The sequence below is a fragment of the Betta splendens genome, chromosome 21, assembly GCF_900634795.4.
Source record: "Betta splendens chromosome 21, fBetSpl5.4, whole genome shotgun sequence".
NCBI lineage: Eukaryota > Metazoa > Chordata > Actinopteri > Anabantiformes > Osphronemidae > Betta > Betta splendens.
In genome coordinates, this window is record NC_040899.1 from 6,930,733 (window position 1) to 6,955,611 (window position 24,879).

Consider the following 24,879-nt stretch of genomic DNA (forward strand, 5'->3'; position numbering starts at 1 on the left):
TGGCACCAAACAGTAACCCACAGCAGCCTTTCGTATGTGTGGGAGGTACACGTCTATAAGTGTCCTGGTGTGAACCCGTAACTTACAAAGAGTCAGAGTAGCTGTGACTCTGAATAATGCACCATTACATTTATCTGTTTAGGAACAGAGAAAGAAAGTTAAGAAAGTTCAGAGGTGATTTCTATAAAATCTAGGAATTTATCGATCACTGAGTACAATACAAATATACAGAATACAAACCTCCCCTCGTTCTTTACACCGTTCTTTCTTCTCACCATGTGAGTCACACACTTCTCTTTCTGCTTCACATTCATCCATATCTCCACTATCTCTTTTTCATCTGTAGACAGGGCTTTACAAAGACTGGGAGTAGATTAGCATGACAGTAAGAGGGAGCGTATCAGAGGGTGGCATCATGCCCCATTAGGTATTGACCTAATTTGATTTGAGATGAATGGTAAAGATGACATGTTTGAAATCCGCCACATCGGCATCACAGCCAGACGTTATCTTTCATCGCGTCCTAAACTGCCCCACGGCTCCCTGCATAGATCAAAGCCGCGTGTTTAAAGTGAATGCTAAACCAATCCTGTTCCCATCGTTAGCCTGTGATGGCGCCGTCGCCGCGCTCACGTCCGCTGCAGTGTAAAGCGAGTAGCTGCAGGCAAAGACGGCTGCCGCTGTGGGTGGACGGGAGCCTGCGATGGCGAGGGGAGGTGGAGGTGAGAGGTAATAAATGTTTGGACACGGACTGGACACAGGAACAAGTCCTGGCAGGCTCACACACCGACCCTTCCTCACACAGTATCCAATGTCAGCCCTGGAAAGGAAACAAAGTCTGCGAGGCCCCAGTCACATGCCAGCAGCAAACCTAAATTAGTATGAGGAAGTATTCTATAAAAAGATGTTAGCATAGAGTTTTTTTACCTGCTCAGCAGTGACTCCATGCACACAGCGCAGCTTTGATGGGACGCTTTCGTCAGATGGGGCTAAATCTCCGAGCAAGCGTTTGGATTTAATGTTAGCCTGCTGGACGTCTTCCGCCCCCACATAATACGCTGGTTCTGCTGCTGCCAGCAGCGCGTCCCACCACCTGTCATTAGTCGTAGCTGCTGTTTGACTCAGCCAACTGCCAGGTCCCCGGGGGCCTCACTCCGAAGAGCCACTTCTCAGCTCCTCGAGTGCATGCAGTACGTAGCTTCTGACGCATTCACTGAGATGTTTGCTGACTGCACAACTAAACTAAACCACCGTCTACTGTATAGAAAATAGCATCATTCATGTGGACATAATGTAGTAAACAGCTTGAATGAATAGCTTCATTTCTTCAAAATTAAAGAAAAAAACATACATTTTAACCAGTCAATCAATTATAAATATTATATCCCAGTACCTACTTGTTGCACATTTTCATTATCTATAATAAGTAGTACAGTGGCTCACTGGTGTGGATTACAATTATTTGCAGTAATATGATTCAAGGGTGAGATAAATCTACGGCTTCCCCAGATCAACAGTAACCCCCATAATCCTGTCAAAATAAAAGTATGAATGCAAAGTAAGATGTATAAAGTATGAAGTAAGGATAATGAAATGTGTGTGTGTGTGTGTGTGTGTGTGTGTGTGTGTGTGTGTGTGTGTGTGTGTGTGTGTGTGTGTGTGTGTGCGTGTGTGCGTGTGTGTGTGTGTGTGTGTGTGTGTGTGTGTGTGTGTGTGTGTGTGTGTGTGTGTGTGTGGGGGTTAATCAGGGGTTGTCTGTCAGAGGAGCTGTAAAGGAAGCATGGTAACAAGCCAGTCCATTCCAAGAATAGACAACCAGATACACCAGACCCAGCTTTGGCATAAGAACATGGCCCAAGGTGTTTGACGGAGGCCCACAGTTGAGGCTGTTATCAAACAGAAGCTGAACTGCAGCGGTGTGTCAGTGATTGATGAGCAGGTGGAAGGTAGCGCGTGGTGCCTGTATCTCCTGGTTTGAGCTGGGTTTCATACCTTCTCGCCCCTTTCCCTCTTTAATCATTTACAAAAGCATCCATTTCTGTCCTGCCGAAGCCACGGGGCTTCAGCTTCGTAACACATCAGGCGGCCTGTTTACATGAGTGGAACTGCAGGTGGGCCTGTATGTTCTCTGAACACCTCTGAGCCGTGGCAGCAGCAGATCCATCAAGCGCTTTGTTGCAGGATAAAGTCTTTGTGTGGTCTCATCCAGAGCTTATAAATCACCTCATAATTATCAGAGGCGTTGGTGATTAAGTGTGGAGGCCGCGTGGCTGAACAGCTGACCACAGATCAGCGCGGCACACGCGGCCGCGGTCCAAAAAAAGAAGCAGACTGGGAAATGTCGTGGAAGTGTGAGGTGAAGATTATCTGCCGAGTGTTACACCTCCCTGAAAGGCTGCCAGACACAGAGGCCTGCAATCTGGCCCGGCAAGAGGACAGATGGGTGAGCGCACACAAAGGGAGGATGTGAGTGAGATGGCTGGTCATCCGACTGTGCATCACTTTACATGAGTGGGTCTGTGCAGTGTTTACCCATCGCAGCCCAGCATCGTATTGAGTAAAGACTTCACCAGGAGCAACAAACATGTGAATGAGCCCATCTGTGAGCTGCCGGGTCACACAGAGCCGCGAAGGGTGTTAAATCATCCTCCTCGTGTGCGCTTTCTGTCCACCAGGCTTTTGTTTTGCTTCGCTACTTCCCTCCATTCAGTCTCCACAAGCACGGACACACGGCCGTGCTCTTTACACATCACACAACTACGCAGCATTGGCTTGAAAGTCGCCCAAGGTCCACTCAAACTGGGACGACGCCCAACTGATGTCCAGCACCCAAAGGCTTTGGAGTGTGTGTGTGTGTGTGTGTGTGTGTGTGTGTGTGTGTGCGGTGAACAAGCCAACAAACCTGTTTTCTCCCTTTGTGCGCTGCCAACCGTCACACACACACCAACTGAGGGCGAACGCCAGCAAGGAGACGTAAACAAAGACAAAGCTCTTTACCAAAAAGCAGTATTTTCAATCGAAATTTATCAACCTGAGAAAACAACAAAAACTTCACTGGAGAATAAATGTGACTAAAATCAACAGAAATGCACACGTTACATCACCACACATAAAGAAAGTAAGCAGACAAAGGACACAAGTGGCACCATACCTCACTGTAACATTTCTCCTCAGCTAGATAATAAAATGCAGAGACAGTCTGGTCTCAGCTGCAGAGATCAGAAATACTCCAAGAGAACACAAGTGAGAAATCAACTCCCAGCTGCCTCTACATCTACACCCATAGGCTAAACTCACTCACTCACACACATCCCATCAGAGGGAGAGGGGGAGAGAGGGGGGGGGAGAGAGAGAGAGAGAGAGAGAGAGAGAGAGAGAGAGAGAGAGAGAGAGAGAGAGAGAGAGAGAGCTCCAGTTTGGCTGAATGAAGGGGGTGTACTTGAAAGAGAGAGAGAGAGAGAGAGAGAGCAGGATTCAGCGAGAGAGAGAGAGAGAGAGAGATTTAAGAGTTCGTCAGTGGGTGAGGAAGTGTCTTTGTGAGCGAGAGAAATAGGAGAGTGAGAGGGAGTTTAAATCTCTAATTACAACTGCTTATCACGAGAGCTGATGCGAGCTGGGGGGATGATGTGTTTGTGTGTTTGTGTGTGTGTGTGTGTGTGTGTGTGTGTGTGTGTGTGTGTGTGTGTGTGTGTGTGTGTGTGTGTGCTGCATGCAAACACTCCAACAGGGACCTGAGAGAGAAGCCATAGAGTTAAAGAGGCGAGCGTTGGAGCCCAGTGCAGGCGATGTGTCTCCTCCTGGACCTTCTACCTCCTCTCATCGCCTCAGCTTCCTTCTACTCCCCACTCTGCCCCATCAGCATCAAAGCAAAGCAAAGACACGCGCACCGAGAATTTGTGCACTTGCTATTATTACATTCAGCAGTTGTGGCTGCCACAGCTCCATCCTGGAGCCACGGAGCAGAGTGGAGAGTGGGAGTCACGAGAGGGGAGGGGGAGGGAGTGGTGGCAAATCAAAATCCTCCCCTGCTCCCGTCCATTTGATGTTTTCCTCTGCTCTGTGATAGACCCATGTCCTTGAGGTAAAAAAAAAACCCAGAAATTCTAGATAAGCCTTTAAAAAACAACTTTTAAATCTGCTCATCTGCTCATTGCGTGCCCACATCTCATCACGGTTTGGCTTCACGCAAACGCTGAATCCTCCTGCATGAATTATAGATCAGCGTCTATCCCAGCAGATCTTCTGCAGTCAAGGGAGCGAGGAGATGAACCCCATCAAACGCGGCGCTGCCGTTCTGCCGCGCCGCTCGCGCTCGGCACATCAGAAAACAATTAGCGTCTCCTCCGGCTGACTCCATTAAAGCGCCGCGACGCGCTGAGCAGCGAGCGCGGAATGCAGAGTGACGCCTGGCACGGTCCGGTTTGTTGATAAACCAAATCCTCATTTAAATGAGAAAACCCGGGCAGTGGCGCCTGGCGTTCAGCTGGAGAGCTCTGGATCAGGCTGATTACGCTAGGCCGACTGCAGCAGATCAAAGTAATCCCCCAAATACTGGACCAGTGTGTAGTAAACTGAAGCACAGTGTGGGTCGGGGAGCAGAGGTAAACGTGTGCTAATATACATTATGTCCTTGAGCCGCTTTATGGATGTTTGCTGCAGGAGAGGTATGTTTTACATTGTAATAAACGCTTTATTATGCCGATCTGCTCTGCGTCTGTCTGTTTCGTAAACTGTGAGTGTGTGAACTACACACAGGGCCAGCATGTGTACACAGCAGGTCTCATTTCCTGATTCTCCGGTCAGATGCTGGTTTCTCCTTTCAGAGCCCAGCTCACAATGACATCAGCTTCCGCCGACACGCCAGCCGTCACTATGGCACCACACAAAGACATTTGTGGCCCACAGGGAGGGGGAGTATCATGCTTGACACATTTATAGTAGAGGTCTGTGCTCTGCTACCCTCTTCTTAAATATTCCTCCTCCTCCCGTTTTCTTATCTGGTGTTTGTTCAGCCGCCTGATGTGTTTACCAGCTCATCAAAGACCGTCTCTGACTTCCACAGCGCTAGAAGGTTGCGCCTCCGCCCTCTTATGTTTTACCTTCATATACTCACTCTCCTCTTTGGCTCACTCGTCCACTAATGCTCCCCATTAGGTCTGTTGGAGATCTTTCTTACTCAGACTCCCATTAAAGGCTTTCTTCCTCCCCCTTTTTGGTCCCTCTTCTTGTCAAATAGAGCCATGGCTCTGAGGGCAAAATGCCGAGTGAAGAAGTGACCACCCACTGGGCTTTGTTTAACTCTTTGCCCCGACAGACAGAAGGCCTGTGTGTGTGTGTGTGTGTGTGTGTGTGTGTGTGTGTGTGTGTGTGTGTGTGTGTGTGTGTGTGTGTGTGTGTGTGTGTGTGTGTGTGTGTGTGTGTAGCAGGTAAAAGAGGCCCCAGAATAAAACAAATTTAAATAAAATACTGACTTAATAATGCTGTTTTCTTTAGGGCCAAGTAGATTCCAGTAATATATAGTTAATATCAGTGTCATCGTGTCTGATGAATTCGATATCACAAGGATTCTTTCCTGCTGTGAATTGAGCAAGCTGCGAAAGCGCAAAACTCGAATAATTCATGTTGTAGCTCAGCTATTCAGCACGACGCCGTCCCACCTCCTGCCGCTTAATGTCATCTAAACTGGAGAGTTATCCGTGGAGGGTATCTCACACTTCTCTTTAGGATCCTCAGGCATTACAAATTCATTGAGCAGCTCCTTTCAATGTGGCGACATCGTCTGCCTGCAGTTTTGCCTTAAGCCTAAAATAGGCTCTTTGACTTGATTCTCGCTGTCTCCTCTCAGCTCTCATCTGACAGGATGTCTTTTTCCTTCTGTTGCCCAACACAGGAACAACAGCACCCACACAGGCTCAAGATGACGTAATCAACCTTGCAATAACGGTGGCTTCATTGCTTTTGAAGTTCTGTCATTTAGGCATATTGGGGTCCATCCAGGTCAGATGGTGACATAGAGAAGCCCAGCCATATCATTGCAATTATTTATTGGTTGGTTACTGTATGGTTAAAGAGTAAACATATGAAAAACCATTGATTAGTACATTTGAGATTATGAAAAAGATTTACTACCAGTACATGAAACTTAACAGTGATTAATGCAAGTATTTGGTTATGTCTTGTTTTTGTGTGGTAGAAATAAGCATAATAAAGCTGTATGTGAGGTGAACTGTATCTGAAAAAAGAGCTACCTCCTGCATTCGCACGAAAACCCAAGTCAGGCAGCCTCGTAAGTACTGTGCTTTGTTGCACCTTATCACGTTACGGCACCTGGTTCCCATGACAACAGCATCCCTTGGGTGTGAGGTGGGGTGACGCGCTTTAAGCCAGTTTGACAGCACCCAGGAACGTGGCGTCTCCGTCCAAGGACACGTTGGCTGTGGAACGAGGGATCAGGAGCTCCAGCAGATCATCGACCTCCAGCTTCACAATACCTGGAGAAAAGCCTCACTTTAAGCCTTGGACTAGCGAGTCTCTGGTTCTCCTAAAGCTTATAGACACAGGCACACACAACTGGAGAGGGTTTCTGAAAACCTTTCCAAACACCTGAATTAATGAGTTTATAGGCATAACTGGAAATAAGCAACACCCCAGACTCACCTCCTGTGTAGCAGGTGTTGTAAGGGTGAAGACGGTTCATGTTCTGGATGCAGCGGAACAGGGTCACATACTGAGGCTCATCTCCCACCACATTTCTCTTCTTCCGTATCACCACATGGCCCATTGCAAACGTTGTGTCCATGTAGTACACCTGTGTAGTATTCCACATCGTATACTCTCCTTAATCCACTGTACTGAGACTGCTTAGTGATTTCCTGTTTGAATCCTGCAGATTTACAGGCAGCGCAGCAGCACCGCCATGTGGACACATGATGCAATGACAACCAGTGGACCCACCTGACTGTACACGAAATAGTAGCCCTCCTCTTTGACTAGAATGCTGTCTCTGCCTGCCTCCAGGGACGAGCCCCTCCTCAGCCCGACCTGCCAGGGGATACCTGTGTATGGCTCAAAGGCAATTTCTGATTTAAAAAAAAGTATTAATTAAAAATCCTTTCAAAGCAGCTGGAGATGACAGCAAGATAATCTGTCTCAGTTCTGTTTAAAATACTGATTATGTAAAAATGTGAATTACGTGAAATAAATAAATAAGTATGACTGACCTTTACTGAAGGTTTTCCTGCTGCTGTTTGCCAACAACTGCAGACACGGCTGAGACACTGTAACAAAAATGGCCTGATCAGAGTTTTCTTATAACCCGTCTGTTTCCTTCTGCTTCTGCTCGTCTTAAATGGTGAATCCATTCCCAGTATTAGAATTAAATAACAGCCCGTGGCAAAGTAAAGGCCACGATGTACTTGAGGTTTTTCCTATTTACTAGAAAACCACCACAGATGCAGAAATGAGCATAAACAGTAGCGTTACATGTACCTTTCTCTTCTCCGGTCACCATTCGAATGGTTCTGATCAAGGTGACGTCGTGATCAGACGGAGGTTGGTAGAAGGCCTCCTCGCTTCTCCCGCCACGGACAGTATCAGTCTGCGCACACGCAACACGCACAAAGACAAAAGTTTGGCCGTCTGTGCGACCCGACGCCGGCGCCGATGCAGATGCTGCGTATTTCACACCTCACCTGTCCCTCGTGCTCGGCCTCCTGTCCCTCGTGTCTCCTGCGACACACGTCTGACTTCAGACCCTCCACCTCGGCTCTGAGAGCCATCAGCTGGTACAGGGAGAACGCCGAGAACGAGGACGAGGTGAAAACGGCGAGCGTCAGCGCGATCGCCGGCCACGACGCCCTGCCTTCGCTGGACCGTTTGCCGCCTGCGAACACTGCCATCGCAGGACCCACGCAGTCGCTCAGGAGCTCACACTGGCCGCATGTCCAGTCGCACGCTTGCCTACACTGTCTCTGACCGACGAACAGCACAAATACTCAAGGTTTGCGTGTGTCAGTGTATCCTCTCTGGAGCATCCAGCCGTACTGTAACTCTTGTGTGGCCCAATAATGTCCTTGACTGACTGGAGGGACTACGCAGAAAGAAAACTGTACAAAAGCAGCTTCCCCTCTACTGTTCCGCTCAGCTAACCACACTCAGCTTCCTGCCTGTCCAGCAGCTCTAACTAATGTCTCCGCTTTTTTATGTCTCCCTCCTTCCACTTCACAACAACTTCTCCGCGTGGAGTGGACTAAATGAGAGATTATCGCAGGCAGGGGGAGGCACAGGAAGGTTAGACTTGGCAGTTGTGACAGTGTGGGAAGCAAACGAGGGGAGTATGTCTTCAAATTAAATAGAAAGGCATTTGAGTGACACCATTTGAGCTGACAGAGGAGCCAGCAAGCTGTAAAAGAGGGAAGTGTCAACATTGCTTAAACTTTAAAAGGCAGCATAACAGAATAAACTGCAAATCTAAGAATTTAACATCAGTGATTCATCAAAAAACACGAAAGATGATTTTAATGTATTAATTTATTGCATGTTACAGTACAGAAAATAGAAAGTGAAAATGTGTGCTTACAAAAGAAGTTGTTGACACTGTTTTGAATAGAAAAAAACAGCACTCTAAAATGGAAAATGCCTCAAACTCACTGCGTCACATACTGTAGATAAAGGTTTTTACATAATCTATTTAATTCACGTGTAGTCGCTGCAGGGCGTAGGTCGATGTGCACAAATGACGTCAGCAACGTGCAAGTGTAGAAATGTGACTAACTCAGCATAATCGCACATCGGCTTGCAACTTGCAAACTCTCACGAATGTCAAGACTTAGAAAAAAATCTGTGAGAAATCAAATGAGAAAAAAACTGTATGAATATAATACAAAAATGTCTGGAACTGTTTAGTGCCACCAGTGGAAAAAGTCACAAAATGTACATTCTTGGTAGCCATCATTCAAGCTGTTGTCACGCTGACACACAAATTTGGTATTTTGGTGCCGTTTGTTGACCATACTGTTGACAAGCAGTATGAAATATGGCTAAAGATATCGGTTGACTGAATTCAAATGGCTTAGATACCACTGCAGTCTGTCATGCTGCATCTGGAAAGCAGGAGCAGAAAACAGTGTTTTACTTGTCAGGCTCTGCTCCACCCCCTGGAAGACGTGCAGGAAAGCTCAATTAACTCATTAAAAGCCCTCAACTGAGTAAAGCCACGTTCGACGTAAGCACAGGATCAGATGAAACCACAAATTATCAGTTAAAGAGAATGAGGCTGATTAGAATGGCTACAAAATAATAACATTTAAATAGGAATAGCTCATATTGTAGATTAAGTTCTTATGATGGATTCAGGCCCAGTTGCAATATAATACTTTGTACACCTATTTGGAGCATTTGTAATAATTCTGACTGTCCACAGCTGTTTAGAAACACTGTGGCTAGTCTAAATGGGAGACTACAGCTCTTTCAGTGTAGCACAGACAGGGATTATGTTGCTGTAGTAGGAGAGAGACCTCACAGAAGAAACCGAAACCCATCGCTTTAGTAACATATTTCACCCAAACAAAGTATTACCAACCTACAGAATTCAAAGGTGCTCAAACCCTATTCTGTGTGCTAGTTAATTCATTAACAGGAAGAGCTTTGTCCCAATCTCACCAAACAGAATTACCACAACAGGAAATAAGAGCTGAAGAATGTTTTTGTTATGATGGGCAGATGTATTAACCACGTCCTCTTATCTTAGCAACTCAGCTATCACTTTGTGACTAACCAGTCACTGTTTTTACGTTTTAATGCCAATGACCCAAACATAAAGAGTGGATATTTATTAAGCTGTTATAGTTCCTCAATAATAAAGATCACTGGCCAAGGGGGACTGAAATCATTGTTATGCTCCTGAAAGTATTGCTCAGCATTAAAGAACAAAAAAGTGCAATGTATTAACAAATATGTACACAGGCTCAGTGTCTCATTTTGTATATCAGAAGAAATGTCATTTTAATTCCAGCAGTAATGTGTTTTTAACACAACAATCCTTAGAAAAGCAGAACTGTTAAAAGATCGTTCCTCTGTGGTTATGACATGCCTCGTGGTGTGGGCATGGATGTTCTGTTTTCATTCATAAATACATGCATTCATAGCTGTAACACAAAAGATCCCACCAGGGCATTGCTCCCTGTCCAAACCCCCCAAATAATCACATTTTAAGAAATGTTTAATTTGCACAAAGTGAAATAAAATAAAAAACCCACACAAAAGCATTAAAAATGTACATTCTTTCATAAATCAACAAAGTAGCTCCATCCAACTTTTTTGACGTCCTCCACTTCCATCCCATCCACCTATTGGTCCTTTTTGTCAGATAATTGTGACACTAGCTGAGGACTGAGCACTCTCCTCGTGAGCCTGGTTCTTCAGCAGTTCTTTCATGAACTGCTCCAAAGCAGCAAAGTAGCCCTGACACTGCCAAGTATCATTGTGCGTTCCCTCAGGAAAGATGGCCAGACGTTTAGTCCGTGATGGAGACAGCTCGTACAGTTGCTTCATCATAACTGGTGGAATGAGCTGGTCTGACAAACCAGACACAAACAGTGAAGGCATGCGGCACAGTGTCACCTGTCGATAGGACAGGAACTGATTCCTATAGCACCACAAGGGCAGCAAGCGCATGGGCATGAAGGTAAAGAGTGTTGCTGCCATGTGAGGGATGCTGAGGAAGGTGTTTTCAACAATGATGGCCGCTACACGATGAGGGTTGACTGACGCCAAGCGCACAGCCACAGCGCCTCCCAGTGAACGGCCAAAGAGTACCACTTTTGTCTTATCCAGATCAGGTCGGGTCATTACATAATCCAGTGTGGCCTCAGCATCCAGGTAAAGCCCATCCTCACTGGGCTCACCCTCACTCTTCCCATAGCCACGGTAGTCCACCAGCACTATGTTTGCTTTCAGATTGACCAGCATCAACAGGGCATTTGGCACTCGGTGGCCAATATTACCCGCATTACCATGGAAATACAGGATGGTTGGAGGAGCGGAGGATGTGGGGCTGCTTTGATTACCAGAAGCAACTCCAGAAGTGGAATCCCCTCCTGTGTAGCGAAGCAAGATGAGGTTGAGCTTCACGCCATCTTTGGTGCGGATGTACACATTCTCATGTGGGATTCCTGTTGGCATGGGGACATAAAGGCGGGAGGAGGAAGGCTGGTCAGGGAAGTAGAGGAGCACATCCTGAAACTTGTAGAGGATGCCAGCCACTGAAGCTAGGATGAGCGCAAGTAGAAAAAATCCTCCATACAGGTGGAAGGTGAGGATGAGGGCCAAAAGGGAGACTCGACAGGCACCCCAGGACCAGGAAATCAGAGTCAGGGTACAACGTTCCATTGCCCCCCACAGCCTCCAGGGCTTCTCCATGGCAAGACACTGGCTGAGTCACACAACACACACACTACACATACAGAGAGAGCCACAAGAGAAAGTAAGTACAGAGGCATCAGTTCTCATCATTATAATGAACATCCATTTGAAGTGGTTTGTGAAATGGGATTTGGATTCATCAGAAGCCAGAGCTACATACTGGACAATGTCCTGCAACGTCAATAAAAGCATTAGATGGGGCTCCAGGCAAACCATCCCATGAAAGCAGAAGTCGTTACATAATGGCCATTAATAAACTGCACAGACAAACTGGGCACAATCAACTCAAAAAAGACCCTTGGACCACTAATTCAGTCACACGGTCCATTAAGCTGCACTGACCTCTACCATTCTTTGTTCAGCTTAACACACAACTGAAGACGTGACTTCCACTACTGCAGTCAGTCCACTTGCCACACAGGAGCAGAAGGCGTTTGCTCCTGGAGATCGGTGCATGTTTACCATATATGCTTGCTGCACAGTGTAACAGTGTTACAAAAAATACTTATATGACGATCAACGAAGTAATCATCAACCCCAATTTAGATGATAAGCGTAGATGTTGGCTCAGTAGAAACAGATGCAGCTACCCAGTAAATGCTCAGGACCTGGGTGGAGCACTACGATTGGTGATCCATTAGATCCATTCTGATGCCAAGAAAAAACTCGAAACTTGACACATAGAACACAATTACGAGATGTTTAATCCGATTCACATGGAGCAAATTTCAGCTTCCAGCCTAAAGAGCAAAAATGTGAGCCCTACGTTGACAGTTAGCGTTAGCTAGCTTAGCTAACCCCAAGGCTAATTAACTTAACGTTAACGCCTGTAGCTTAACAAATACATCTATTTGGGGCTGATGGGACGGGGAGGCGAATGCACTACACAGAGTCTGACGCGTTCAACCACACAATCAATCAAAATTAAACCTGTCCCAACTTAATATCTGCTAGCAACGAGGTGTTAGCTTGGTCAAAGCTATTTCCTCGTCTTTCTCTTAGGCTCACGTTAGCTTGCTATCACTAGCAACCTTGGTTAGCTATGTCTAGCAGAACAGACACACTCACCCTTCTCTCATTTTAGCCCCTCCGCTGCATTAAATCCTGACGCATAAACAACACAGTCACTGTCACGCAGATTTGTAGCAGTTAACTAAATACAGCGGAATGGTGAAAAACTGTACGCGAGTGACTGATACAACCGGCAAAGACAGCTAAACAGCTGGTTAGCATTACTGGTGTAACTGTCACATGTTCCGTGCTCCGCTGAGAACAGGAAAAAGATTCCGGGGAGACCCTACGTTCCGCCTCATGAAGAGCGTTTTACCAGTGTTCTCAAATGTGATATGAAAAAAGAAACAACCACGCATGTATACTCATAATAATTACAGATTGGATATTAAACAGTGTAGTGTCCACAACCCTCGAAGCCTTAAATACAGCGATTTGGTGTAAAGTTGGGACAATCGCCATTGCATGTGTAAATGTATCCACCAGGGGCTGCTCAAATACAGCTTTATCTAGAAAAACCTCTAAATGATGGTTACGGTAGATTATTTTAACTGTTAATGTAACCTGAAAAAACGTTATGTTTTTTTTATAACGTAATGTTATAAATATTGTGTCATACTTTAGTTTATAAATATACCATGGTTCATGAACGACAAAGTTTTTATTGTCAATTCCGCGTTAATTTAAAAAAAATACTTTTCCTGTGAAAGATGACCTTGACCTCCTAGATTAAGACTACGTAAATATGCTGCTGTGATCCAGTGATCAGTGTTTTATTTTTATTGGTCAGTAAGTGTCAGCATTGTCTCAGTAATATGGGTCAAATAGTAGATGTGACAGCTACTGTATATAAATAAGGTGCTGAGACAAATGTCTAGAATGAAATGTCCTAGGATAAAGAAGCAGTAGAGAAAGCTTGTCAACTTGCTTACCTGGAAGAATTACTCAAGCCAGGCTCTGACAATTGCTTCTACAGGCTGAGGACAAGAAAAGAAACCGAGCCAAGACTGACTGCCATGGATTTGAGTCGACTGAATGTAGTAATAGTCTGTTTACTAGAAATGGCAGCAACATCACATACTGTAGAACTGTACATAAACCTCTTGAACACCATTATTAGGTTAAGATCTAATACATACATAATCTATTGTGGTGTTTGTATTGGCGGTTCTTTAACATCAGAATCACTGTGACCTTGGAGGATATGTGCAGAGTAGCCAGCTGTTGGCTCAGCTCTGTCCTTGAGGTTCACTGATTTGATTGTGTGGTGTTTAAGTCAGCATCACACCATTAGATGAAAGATGCCTTTATATTAAATAATGTAAATTGTAGACTTCCAAGTTTAGTCATCCAAAAAACAGCATGCATGGTTAATGTATTTATTAATATTATTATACAGGCAGAACTGGTAAAACAGTTTTGGCGTAATAACTAGACTTTTAATCGCAGCGTGGGTCTAAGTTACAGGAGATTGGCCAGGCACCACTGCTGAGTAGGTGGTTATGATGCCAAAAGTATACTATTGTGTAACGTATTTTATACTGTACATGTGTGGACATGTCATTACTGTATATTACCAAGATTAATTGTCTATATATTTTGGGCAATCATTGACAAAACCTTTCGGAACTATAGCCTTTTTAGAATTTTGTCTGCTACCATCTTGTATCAAAATATGTGCAGATGTTCAGTCTGTTTGTTGCAGAACCCCATTTACATAAGAAGTCACCATGAAAACCATCACTAAAGGGAAAATGGTGTTGACGGAAATGATTGAGATTAAAGAAGGAAAATGAGGGACTGTATTTTTCCACCTGAAGACACTGCCTCTAAGACTATATTCATGTTCAAACTCTATTATCCAGACCCTGTTGTAGAGAAAGTACAGTAAAGCTACAGTAATAACACGCCACAGTGGTCTTTGCAATGCCTCTGTACACCTGGTAGGAGTTCTGCAGTGGAGCAGAATGCATCGTAGGCATGTGCACACACACAATGTTAGTCTCTTGACGGTACAGGGAGAGCAACGTTGTGATGAGTTCAGCTTGTAAGTCTGACAGCCGGTAAGTTAATTCCCTCTTATGTACTGTACGTCTCAATTACTTTTGAAATGTCAGTTAAAGCATCTATTCAGGCATAGCAATGGACACACACACACACACACACACACACACACACACACACACACACACACACACACACACACACACACAGGCCCGCTCTCATATGCCACAACTCAATTACTTGAAATATAGCACTCTAAACAGCTGGAGGGCCTGAGCTCAGTAAGTCAGAGCCACTATAGGACCAAGAGTCCCGGTGAGGACCTGACTGGGAATATCATATCATCAGGCCAAGGGACATGCTTGTCATTCACCTCATGCCATATCCAGCGTGACCTTGTAAGGTCACTGGAGCAGCAGAGTACAGTATGACTCTACAAGGCACCTATAGGTTTCACCGATTAAAATGACAAATTACACTTGGCTCCTTTAAAGAACACAGTTTGTTAATTCACACTAATGCTTTCGCCACTCTTCTTTTGCTAAATGTTATTACTTTGTTTTTTATCACGAGGTCTCAGTGCAGCGCTTGCCTGACATCATCACGACTGATTCTTCTTTAATTTGCGAGTCACTGAATGCCATGCACAAGGTGATAGATGTGGTGTCCATGGCTACAATGTAAATGTGTTGTCCCCTTGGAGACACAGCATTGAGTCAGAGGGGACAGCTACATAATAGCAAGTCTTCATTTTAAACACATCACAGAAGAGAAGGAAAACACAGCCGGACGCTGCCTGTTGGTGCAGAACACTAGCCTGCTGTTTCTTCTAGCTGATTCAGCTTCTTAGGCACGTGTAGACTATATGATGATGGCCTAACTGACTAAATTAAACTGGCAGGTCCGTCTGGCATTGTGGGCTACTCTGTCCCAGGCAATAATCTGGAGGAGACCTGTGGTGAAAAGATTACATTTACAGTACCTTAACTCTGTGGGAACTCCCTTTAATAACATGTGTGTCTTCCCTATACGACGTCAATCACCTAAATGAGGATGCACAGGCCTCATGTGTTCATGAGTGTTTATGTTTAGAATATCAGAGATAGGAAAAGGACTACTAAGCATTAATGGGCCGTGCCTGGATTGTATTAATATTATATTGTTTAGGTTACATTTCTAAAAATATATTTTCGAATTTCATTATATAAAATGTTTTTTTTTCCATTAAAAAGTCACCGGTCAGCGTTCCTCGGAGGCAATTGTCCTCCCAGCTGAAAACACCAAGGTAATCAGAATCATTATCATTATTATAATTATTAATCCCATTAAGTCTAGCTGCATTGTGTTTCGGTGCCAAGGGAACAAAAATAAAAAATGTTTAACATCTGTGTATAATATATTTTTAAAAGAGGTACAGCAGCGGGCTGAAATTACAAAGGTGCCATATGAAGGACATGCTGCAGTTACATGTATGTGGAGTCTTTGATGTAGAGGAAGAGAAGCCTTGGACTAATGCAGCCATGTACATGTACAGAGTGATCATACATGGACTGGTTTTAGGAGCTCACCTCTTACTGAGGTGAAACCAGAGGACACGTGGACGCCGCATGTCCAATAGAAGCAGACAGGGTTGTGGTCCACATGAAAGGTTACTGTTTTATCCTGTATAGATGGAAAGGCCACCTTTCATTTCTCATTTAACAAGAGTGTGTGTGTATTTGTGTGAGTAAATGTGGGTTTGCAAGGGCATTTGTGCTTGAATAAGGAAAATGTTGGTTTAATATTTAGGTGTTTTGACCTTTAATAAACTGAAAATACTCCAAGTTCCAAACACAGCACTTTAATCTTGCAATACTGTAGATGCACCAGACACAAATCATTTACTTATGTTTGTTATTATCGTTCTGAAGTCAAAGCAGTGCAGGTGGGAGAGGAAAGCACTTACTCATCAGTGTGTCAGCAGGTCATGCTCTCAGCAAATCTTTCAGCAGTGTGTTACATATAAAGACTAATGACACCTCTGGGGGCAAATAAGTCCACTAACACCAATCATTGTTGCGCAGGAATTGTGTCTCACAATGGAAACAATTATCCATTCATTTTCAAAACTCATGAATGCATCATATGTACTGTACAGCAAGCGCTGCAGATGCAACGACGTCAGAGTAAATAATCTAAGAGTTATTGTGCCATTAGATGGAATATTCACAAGGGGACACAGACACTCAGTCACCTACAGAAGAGAGTTAACTAAAACAGGATACTGCATGTGTGTAACACTGCTATGGAGAAAATGATTGACTGGAAGCGACCACATAAAAATCCATGTAGTGATATAAACGTCTGACGTCTGCTATTGCTCCCTTTTCAGTCATATGACCCTGTAGTAAGTCTTGGTAATGGCCGCTGCTCAGGGGGCCTCGTGATTTAAAGACAATAGTTTCAACCTGGGAATCTGGACCATACATCACTGCCACGCCTCTCCCCTCCGCTTCTTTATCTCCACACGCTCCGTCTTGTTGTCTGTTTCTCGCTCCTTCGCTGTTCTGCTGCTCTTTGACACACACAAACACGGTAAGGTAAGGTACTGTAGACACTCGCTCCCAGGCAGCACCCCCCCCCACACACACACACACACACATACACACACACACACACACACACACACACACACACCTCACCCCCAAGGCCCACACAATAAGAGTTTAATGAAAAGGTACTTTACACTGGCGGCTGTGCACATGGGAGATATCTTTAAGTGTGACTGTTAATAGGAAGAAGTAGCAGAGAGCAGGGTCTGTATCTGTGTGTATGCATCCTGATGATACCGGTATGGTTCACAAGTGACTTATATTTTATTTATTGTACTGTGCGTGTGTAGTTCACCACCCAGCAGGACATAGTGGCAGCTCAGGCAGTTGATTAATGTCCTGCAGGCCTTTGCTCCACAGACCCTGGCTTGATTACAGTGTATCACTGCAGATGCAGCCATGACCCCACTGTGACCCCATAAATTAGCCCCACTACATGATGGGAGCTTGCAAAATTAGATGATGCATACTTCTTGAGCTGATTGATTTAACTCCCCTCCCTGCAAATCGAGCATCTCAGTGGTGCAATGCATCACAGCTCCAGCGAGCCTGGAGGAGCACAGTGAGAAGGATTGATGTTCCTCCATGGATCATTGCTGAGAGGGTCTGTTTAATGGTTAAAGGAAATGGTTGACATGCTTGATAGAAAGGTGCTGCATTAATGAATGGAGGATGAAAAATGCAGGCAGATCATGTTTTTGATGTCACACAATCTCAGTTGACGAAGTCATAATACACCAGGTGGGAACAGTAGGTATTCTCTGAAACTCTGGTTTTACAGTGAGACAGACTAGAGCAAGTGTAGAATTTATCTGTATGACCTTTTCCTGAACTTTATTCTGAATCTGTGGAAGATATTTGCAGAGACCTGCAGAGAGGTGACTGATGCAAAACCAGGCATACTGTAAATGTCCAAAACAAACAACCTTTTTATACCAGAGCAGCTAAATTAGTAGCATTTAGCATTTAAAAGTCAGTCGTTCCATTAATGCAACTCCAGATTAAGTGAACTTACAATAGCACATGCTGATGCGAATGGAGGGCAGTCCTCTCCTTGTCTTACTCCAACATACTGTACATTACAGAAGGGCAGGGAAAGCACAGGTGAGGGTTGTGATCACAAGTGGTGCAACTCGCCACTGGGAGAAAGGAAAAGCGATAGAGTGGGAGAGAGAGGAAGAGGGGGAGGGAGAGAGAGGAAGAAGGGGGGGGGGAGAGGGGGAGGGAAAGAGAGGAAGAGGGGGAGAGAGAGAGGGGGAGAGATGTGCACGTGCCTGGTGGACTGCAGAGTGTGTCTGCAAAGTCATCTGAGGTCGGCCGGTCTATGTGATGAGATAGATGATGCGGAATAAGGGCTTAGGCCGAGTCCAGCGCGGTGCCACTCAGAGCGTAGTTCACAGAAAACCACAGGTTCAGGTATCGAGCTAACCTTGACTTTATTTGCAAATACCAAAGCCACAGAGTGTAAGTGAGGCACTGTGGTGCACTGTAACATATCTGGGTGGGTTGAGCTAAATTTGACTGTCGATATCCTAATTTGCTGTCAATACCTTAGTTCAACATGATGTAATGTGATGACACTTTCTAGTTAGAAAACAAAGTTTGTGCCCTTTGCAGATAGATTTTGAGATTTTGACCTTAACACAACAGCAACATTAGCATATCTGCTTTTTCTGACTGATCGTATCTGAGCTACAGTAAACAATCTCCACCACAGCTTCTTTTCTGTGACACACGATACAGTTGCGACACGAGTGAGAAAAATTGAAGAAGAGAAACCAGATGGACCACTGTGATTAACCCTGTAGCAAACGGACAATATTGGATTGAACTCTATTTTAGCTGTCTTTCAACACAGAGGCCAGGATAAAAGCTGCGCTCCCTGACAGGCACAATTCCTTTGACGCTGGAGGCCAAAGTCCTGATTGCACGGGGAGCTTCTGTGATGTTCTAAGGTTATTACTATTACAACCAGCCCTTCGGGACGAAGGACGAGGGAAGAAGGGAGGAAGAAGGGGGAAGGATATGTGGAGCAAAGCTGCTGGCCACGTTTCAGCTCTGGCTCAGGTGCTGTTGTATTCATGTTGAATCCTATGAATGTGAACCTGGATGCAAGTCAGACTCCATCATAGACACAATGTGACTGTTCTCCAAAACCATCAAGTGCCGCGCCGTGCGCTTTTCCTCTTTCTTTGCATCTAGAGGCAAACCTTTCATCAGGAAGTGCTTTTCTTTGACAGCACAGATTAGCGGGAGGCAAATGCATTTAGAAATGCCAGGTTCAATTTCCTTGTTCACACACTGAGGCTTTACCGTGTTTGGTAATAATAAATGCCTCAAGGTCTTTATTGTGTTGCCCCTTTATATTCAGCTCATGAAATTTTTATGTAGGCTCAATACAAGGTTCAACTCACACTAACAGCCATGTGCACGGGAGAGAAGCAGCCACATCAAATTCGGCCGATCTCCATTTGTAACAAAGCAGAACTCGCCGTGACAAGGTGGGACCCGGAGGTGGGGATGGACGGGGCAAGAATAAGGAAGTGTAGGTCCAGTTCTGACGGGTGTTGACAGCAGGGGTGCTTGGTGACAAAAATCCTCCGGGCTGGGCCTCATTTCTCTCTGTTGGAGTGTGAAATCTCAGTCTCTGGCCTGGAGTTCCTGTAAATCCTGCCTTCTGCTGTTTACATGAGGGCTGGAGCCGACGTAACGGGGGCTCGCTGGCCCATCTGGAGGAAGCAAACCAGCGGATCTGCTCCTGAGCATGGCGCTTCTTCAATATAAGATCGCCTCCAAAATCACAGACGCACAGATCTGTGGTTCGAGCGACGTTAAATGCTGCATAGGTTTCACTAATTACTTCTTCACCGTTGATTATGACAATAATCGATGAAATTGGAGGGCAGGATGGTAGCACTGCATTAACCCCCATGATGCAGTGATCTATTGAACGTTCAGCTACACATAACTGGGCTGAGACAAGTTTAGTCGGCCTTAATATAACGTTTGACACACGGTTCTTGTTCTTGAGCGGATTCATACACAAACCATACATCACACTTCCCCTGTCAATTCCCAACATGGACTGCAGACACTGAGCCGAGGGGTGTTGCCTTCCAATCAGCCTCTCCGCCTCTCTGATCGATCAGTGACAGATCCCTGAAAGGAGGCGAAGAGTAATAAAGGGACTGTTGCAGAGGAGGGAACGAAAAGTCAGGTGTAAAGAATAATGAGCAGCGGTGGGAAAGACCCACGGTGACAGAATCACTTAAAGAGATCTGCTTTCACGGTGACACAGTAAGTAGGAGGTGTTAAGGTTTGTATTTGACATGTGTCGCACAACTGGACCCGTTGCCCGTTTCTTGCAACGCTCTCCACCTCCTCTGCTGATTGTCGGTGGATTTAGTGTAACTACCACCTCTCCTCCTCCACCTCCTCCTTGTGGCCCCTAATAATAGTAATGGTTGGAGAAGCGCACTGCAAGAAGTGAATATGCACGAAGGTTGAGAAAAAAAAATGGAATATTAATAGATTTAACAGTATTAGCTTCAGCTATGATGTTACAACAAAGTAACAATGAATGCACTAAAATGGCTCTGAGCCTTCAAGGTGATCATTTAAAATTTGGTTCATAAAAATGTTTTAATAGACAATTATAAATAGATTGTTGACCTTATTCAGGATGACACAGACAGAATGACGCGCAACTGTTTTCCACGAAGCTCAAATTGAAATTGAAATGAAAAAGTGTGGAAATCCCACTTATTTAGCGGGAGGCATCAGTGTGTACAGTTGTTAGAGGAGGCACACGATCTCCAGCACGGACAGTGGATGAGTCATGTCTGCCAGCCCGTACTGTTACTGTGATGGCTTCAGATTTAAGGGCCGCTAATCTGCATTCATCTCACAGACATACTCTCTCTCTCCCTCTGTGTCTCTCTCTGCTCTGTCTCACTCTTGCCCTTACACTACTGCTGTCTCCTTCACAAACACACACACACACAGACACACAAAACACGCGCACACACACACACACACAGGAAACTGGTGGGGGTGGTGTCAAACTGACAACTCTCTGCTGTGCCAAACACACACTCCGTATGTTGTTGATTGGCCACCTCTCAGGTGCTGAACTAAGTCAGGTGTTCGGCTCCAACCAATCAAATCGCAGATCCCGAAATGGTATTATGAGACTCCTGGCCAAGTCCCAATTTCCATATGTCTTCCAACAGAGCAGGGGGGGTGGGCCGTGGGGTGGGGGGGGCAGCCAGAATCAAAGGCAGAGTGTGAAAGCGAGCAACTACAGTTAACAGCAGACTAGACAATTCCAGCCGAAGTAGGACATCTATCCCCGCGAGGCATGATCACAGCATCCTGCAGTGACATAATATGTGAGAGCAATGAGTGATGAATGATAAACACTCATGCACCTCCAGCAATAACAGCACAGATGTTTGCCTTTACACCAGCCGCCGTTTCGTTTACAGTCAAGGTTCCCGCATCCAGGAAGCTGCGAGCTTCCCGTCATCGTTGAACTGAGAGGCCGACGACAGGGGACAGGTTCAAAAGCATCAGGAGAATGGAGAATCATACTGTAAGTCACTGAACTCTTTGCTTCCCACTGTTTGTGGCAAGAGGGTGTTTGATTTTAACCCTTCGTGACAGACTGCTGCATCCACACATGAACATGTAACCTGATCTGAGCACATCCAAACCCTGACCTCCAACCTGTTGAGCTGCCTCTTCACTACATCACGCTGTTGTCTTTTACTGTTTACCCGATGATGTAATGGTGACTCTGCTGATCAGCTGCATTAGAGCACGGCCGCTGCCTGGTTTGTCAGAGCCATCAGGCGGCTACGTAATGACTGTTTCACACACAAAATATATTGCAATTATAGTTTCTTATGCTTAAGTATGTTTAGATGTAATATAAAATCATAGCTAATTGAGTGGCGGACTTAATTAACTTCCCTCTGGCCAGGCTTATTAATCAGGTGATCACACTCCTGGTTTATTTCCCAGCTACATTAAACTAGCATGAAATCACCAGCAGCATCCGTTGAAGCCACGCTTCCACACAGAGGATCAGGCTAAGTTACTTTCAGCAGCTTCGACTCCGTCACGCACAGGAACACTACATTTAGTGGTGTGTGTCTTGAACCCACTGTCCAAACACAGCTGATAAGACGGGACCCACCTGCAGGAAACAGTTGTGATTCTGTCACTACGCTTGTTCAGCTGCTTCCCCTCGTTCACAGGATCAAGCTGGACCAGATTAGCCCGTGGCTGTCAAACTACTAATTTCCTACATGTTGGTTCATCCGTCTCCCTTAAGCAGGGGAGAGAGAAACATTGTCTACGTTATCTGGGCTACATCTCATACTGCCCATGCAAAATGAGCCGTATCATCAATGTGAACTCAAACCCTCGTGTTTTAACTGCATTGTGAATTAACTTTGTAAAAAAATAATAATAATAAATAAAACAAGATGTCCCTAAAAGTGTCTCCTCGAATTATTTGGCGACTATTACTCATAAAGAGCACAGAGGATGGCCAGAACATCCCTTCCCACCCCTGCGCTCTCTCCTCCTCCCTCCGTGTGTCTCCGTGTGTGTTTGAGTGTGCGTGCATATCGCTAATGAGCTGCTCCGCCACTGCGCAACGATGGAGCTATCGCAACGATGGAGATGACGCAAACAGACCCAGCTCCCCAAAAAAGTGTTTCAAGGCGAACATGGCGGCAACTTAATCGCGGTCCAAGATGACAATGGCCAACGAGAGAAGTGATTTTAGGCTTTCCGGCCAGGTACGGGACAGAGCGAGCAGCCTGCGTGCATCCGAGGCGCTCGTCGCTCTCCTTTAAGTGCATCTGCAACGCGAGCGGCGGCGGACGCGCAGCATCAGCACCGAGAGGCTCGCAACAGCTGGTCTCCCCGCGCCCCCGACGAGCGAACAAACCCGGGCAGGGACGACAGGGAGAGGGGGGCATGCGGTCAAAGAGGACGCCGTTTCCCCCCGGAGAGCCATGGAGACGCAGGATGCGGCAGCGCGAAGCGTAATCCTTGCGGGCGCGCTAATTGGACCGGAGTAGCGCCGATCGCTGCGGGCGCGATAGAGGAGCGCCCTGGACCGGCGGAGGCACGGCACCCCACGGCTACAGAGGAGAACCGACCGGAGTCCATCTCCCCCAAGTCAATGAGTATTGTGACAGAGCAGCCCCCGCGGTGGAGTCGGCCAGGGCAGCACTTTCCTAAAATATGACCAGGGGTGCTTGGATGCGTCGGCAGCACGATGGAGGCTTAAAATACTGGTTTGCACCCCGAGAGAACGAGAAGCCATTCACCGAGTCGGAGCGGGCCCAGAGATGGCGACTGTCGCTGGCCTCTCTGCTCTTCATCACCGTCCTGCTCTCTGATCACTTGTGGTTCTGCGCCGAGGCGAAACTGACGCGGACCCGAGACAAGCGCTCCGACGAGCGGCGTGCAGTCACGGGCACGGGCGAGCACCCCAACTCCCCCCAGCGACGCCGTCCCCCACCGCCACCTCACCCCCACCGTCTCGCCGGAGATGCTATTTTTGTAGGGAATTCTACCAGTCCTCTGTCGCGGATGGACACCTGTCTGCCCGACAGCGTGTCCAAAGACTGCTTCACTTTCACGGACGCGGAGACCGTGTGCGTGGGCCTCTCCGGCGCGGGGGAGAATGGGACACGGCTGGCGGACGTGAATCTGAGCGATTTGTACCTTTCTTTTTGTAATTCCTACTCACTTTTGGATTTGTTTTACGGGTTTACGAGTCCGGGCGACATGAATTGCACCCTGGATATGGCCAAGGGGGAGGACCTGCTGGGATGCAGCGAGTGTGTGCGGGCTTACCAGCTTCTGGACGAGCAGGCGGAGGACAACTACCGGGAGTTTGAACTCATGGTTCAGAAATACGAGACGGACGCGTACTCAGTCAGGACGTGCATGGAGGAATGCAAGGTAGGACCGAGAGAAGTCCCCCTCTCCTCTCTCTCTCTCTCACACACACACACACACACACACACACACACACACACACACACACACACACACACACACACACACACACACACACACTTCAAGGGGGTGGGTTCCTAGTCGCCATGGCAACCACTGGGCCATCTCCTTCTGTATGTTTTTGAGTTACACTGTAGGTTTCTCCCAGTGCCTACACATCTGGCCACAAGCACCGACAGAGCGGAGGGCAGTTCAACGCACACTCGCCATCGTTCTCACAGCTGAATGCGCCCACACACTGTCACATTAGACAACATCCACATGGCTGTGGTGGTAAATACTGGACTCATGGCTTGTGTTGGACTTTTGCAGCTGTACTATACATCCTGTGCTCCATGTCTCGAGCAGTGTCAGACTGCCCTCCCATCAATTATGCGGTGAGCTGGACCGTTACTACATGTACATGCACAGTAAAGGCTTGTTATAATGAGTGGCACGAAGACCAGCCTGATTCACTGGACTGAGGGAACCACTGCGTAGCATATTCTCCATCTCTCCCTACTCTACCAAGCCCTGATGAGCTAAGTCAGCTCTGCCTGTGTGGTTGAACCCACATACAGTAAGAGACATCTGGGGGCTTCCATGAGCAGGAATAATAATCAGTGTTGACAGCATAAAATTTCTTTATGACCCCGTGGCTGACTAGCCTGACCCGCATCCAGCCCAGGTGTAGCGGATCCATACTGCATCTCCCCTTTGCTGTGGCATATGTAAGCTTGGCAGCAGAGCGTGGTATGGTTTATCATTCACAATACCAGGATTTTCAAGAACTGCATTGACATTTGGCTCATTCAGACTAGTGATTACC

General features: G+C 46.2%; 3 protein-coding genes across 7 annotated transcripts in view; 1 reads left to right on the forward strand and 2 right to left on the reverse strand.

The window, feature by feature from the left end:
- Positions 1-6,027: 6,027 nt before the first annotated feature.
- tnfsf13b (TNF superfamily member 13b) lies at positions 6,028-8,266 on the reverse strand. Of its 2 annotated transcripts, none has more exons than XM_029137809.3 (6): positions 7,692-8,266; positions 7,489-7,597; positions 7,221-7,277; positions 6,955-7,055; positions 6,658-6,808; positions 6,028-6,491 (listed from the first exon to the last, which is right to left on the reverse strand). In XM_029137809.3, exons 1-6 carry the CDS (start codon positions 7,896-7,898, stop codon positions 6,379-6,381), a joined length of 738 nt encoding a protein of 245 aa, XP_028993642.1. In that variant the 5' UTR covers positions 7,899-8,266; the 3' UTR covers positions 6,028-6,378. The 2 variants fall into 2 exon arrangements, with proteins under 2 accessions (XP_028993642.1, XP_028993641.1); XM_029137808.3 differs by having other exon boundaries at positions 6,955-7,079; positions 7,692-8,259.
- Positions 8,267-8,511: 245 nt separating this feature from the next.
- abhd13 (abhydrolase domain containing 13) lies at positions 8,512-24,042 on the reverse strand. 3 transcript variants are annotated; one of them, XM_029137807.3, is made up of 2 exons: positions 23,907-24,042; positions 8,512-11,452 (listed from the first exon to the last, which is right to left on the reverse strand). In XM_029137807.3, the coding sequence occupies exon 2, from the start codon at positions 11,416-11,418 to the stop codon at positions 10,363-10,365; it is 1,056 nt and encodes a 351-aa protein (XP_028993640.1). In that variant the 5' UTR covers positions 11,419-11,452; positions 23,907-24,042; the 3' UTR covers positions 8,512-10,362. The 3 variants fall into 3 exon arrangements, with proteins under 3 accessions (XP_028993640.1, XP_055360745.1, XP_028993639.1); XM_055504770.1 differs by lacking the exon at positions 23,907-24,042 and adding an exon at positions 11,764-12,710; XM_029137806.3 differs by lacking the exon at positions 23,907-24,042 and adding an exon at positions 12,490-12,709.
- The window catches only part of LOC114847770 (NALCN channel auxiliary factor 1), a 46,563-nt gene continuing 44,328 nt past the window's right edge, over positions 22,645-24,879 (forward strand). Inside the window, exon 1 of one of the 2 annotated variants that reach the window (XM_055504769.1) lies at positions 22,645-24,014. In XM_055504769.1, coding sequence (XP_055360744.1) covers positions 23,289-24,014 — 726 coding nt within the window. In that variant the 5' untranslated portion in view covers positions 22,645-23,288. The remainder of the gene's footprint in view (positions 24,015-24,879) is intronic. The other variant, XM_029137804.3, reaches the window with a different exon arrangement.

What these genes read in the sequence shown, in the direction of transcription:
- tnfsf13b (XM_029137808.3), bottom strand. Translation starts at nt 7,898, where the DNA reads ATGGCAGTGTTCGCAGGCGGCAAACGGTCCAGCGAAGGCAGGGCGTCG. An exon ending in CAGGAAAACCTTCAGTAAAG is followed by an intron (nt 7,080 to 7,220) that starts GTCAGTCATACT and finishes TTTTTAAATCAG; the next exon opens with AAATTGCCTTTGAGCCATAC. An exon ending in CAACACCTGCTACACAGGAG is followed by an intron (nt 6,492 to 6,657) that starts GTGAGTCTGGGG and finishes GCTTTTCTCCAG; the next exon opens with GTATTGTGAAGCTGGAGGTC.
- abhd13 (XM_029137807.3), bottom strand. Translation starts at nt 11,418, where the DNA reads ATGGAGAAGCCCTGGAGGCTGTGGGGGGCAATGGAACGTTGTACCCTG.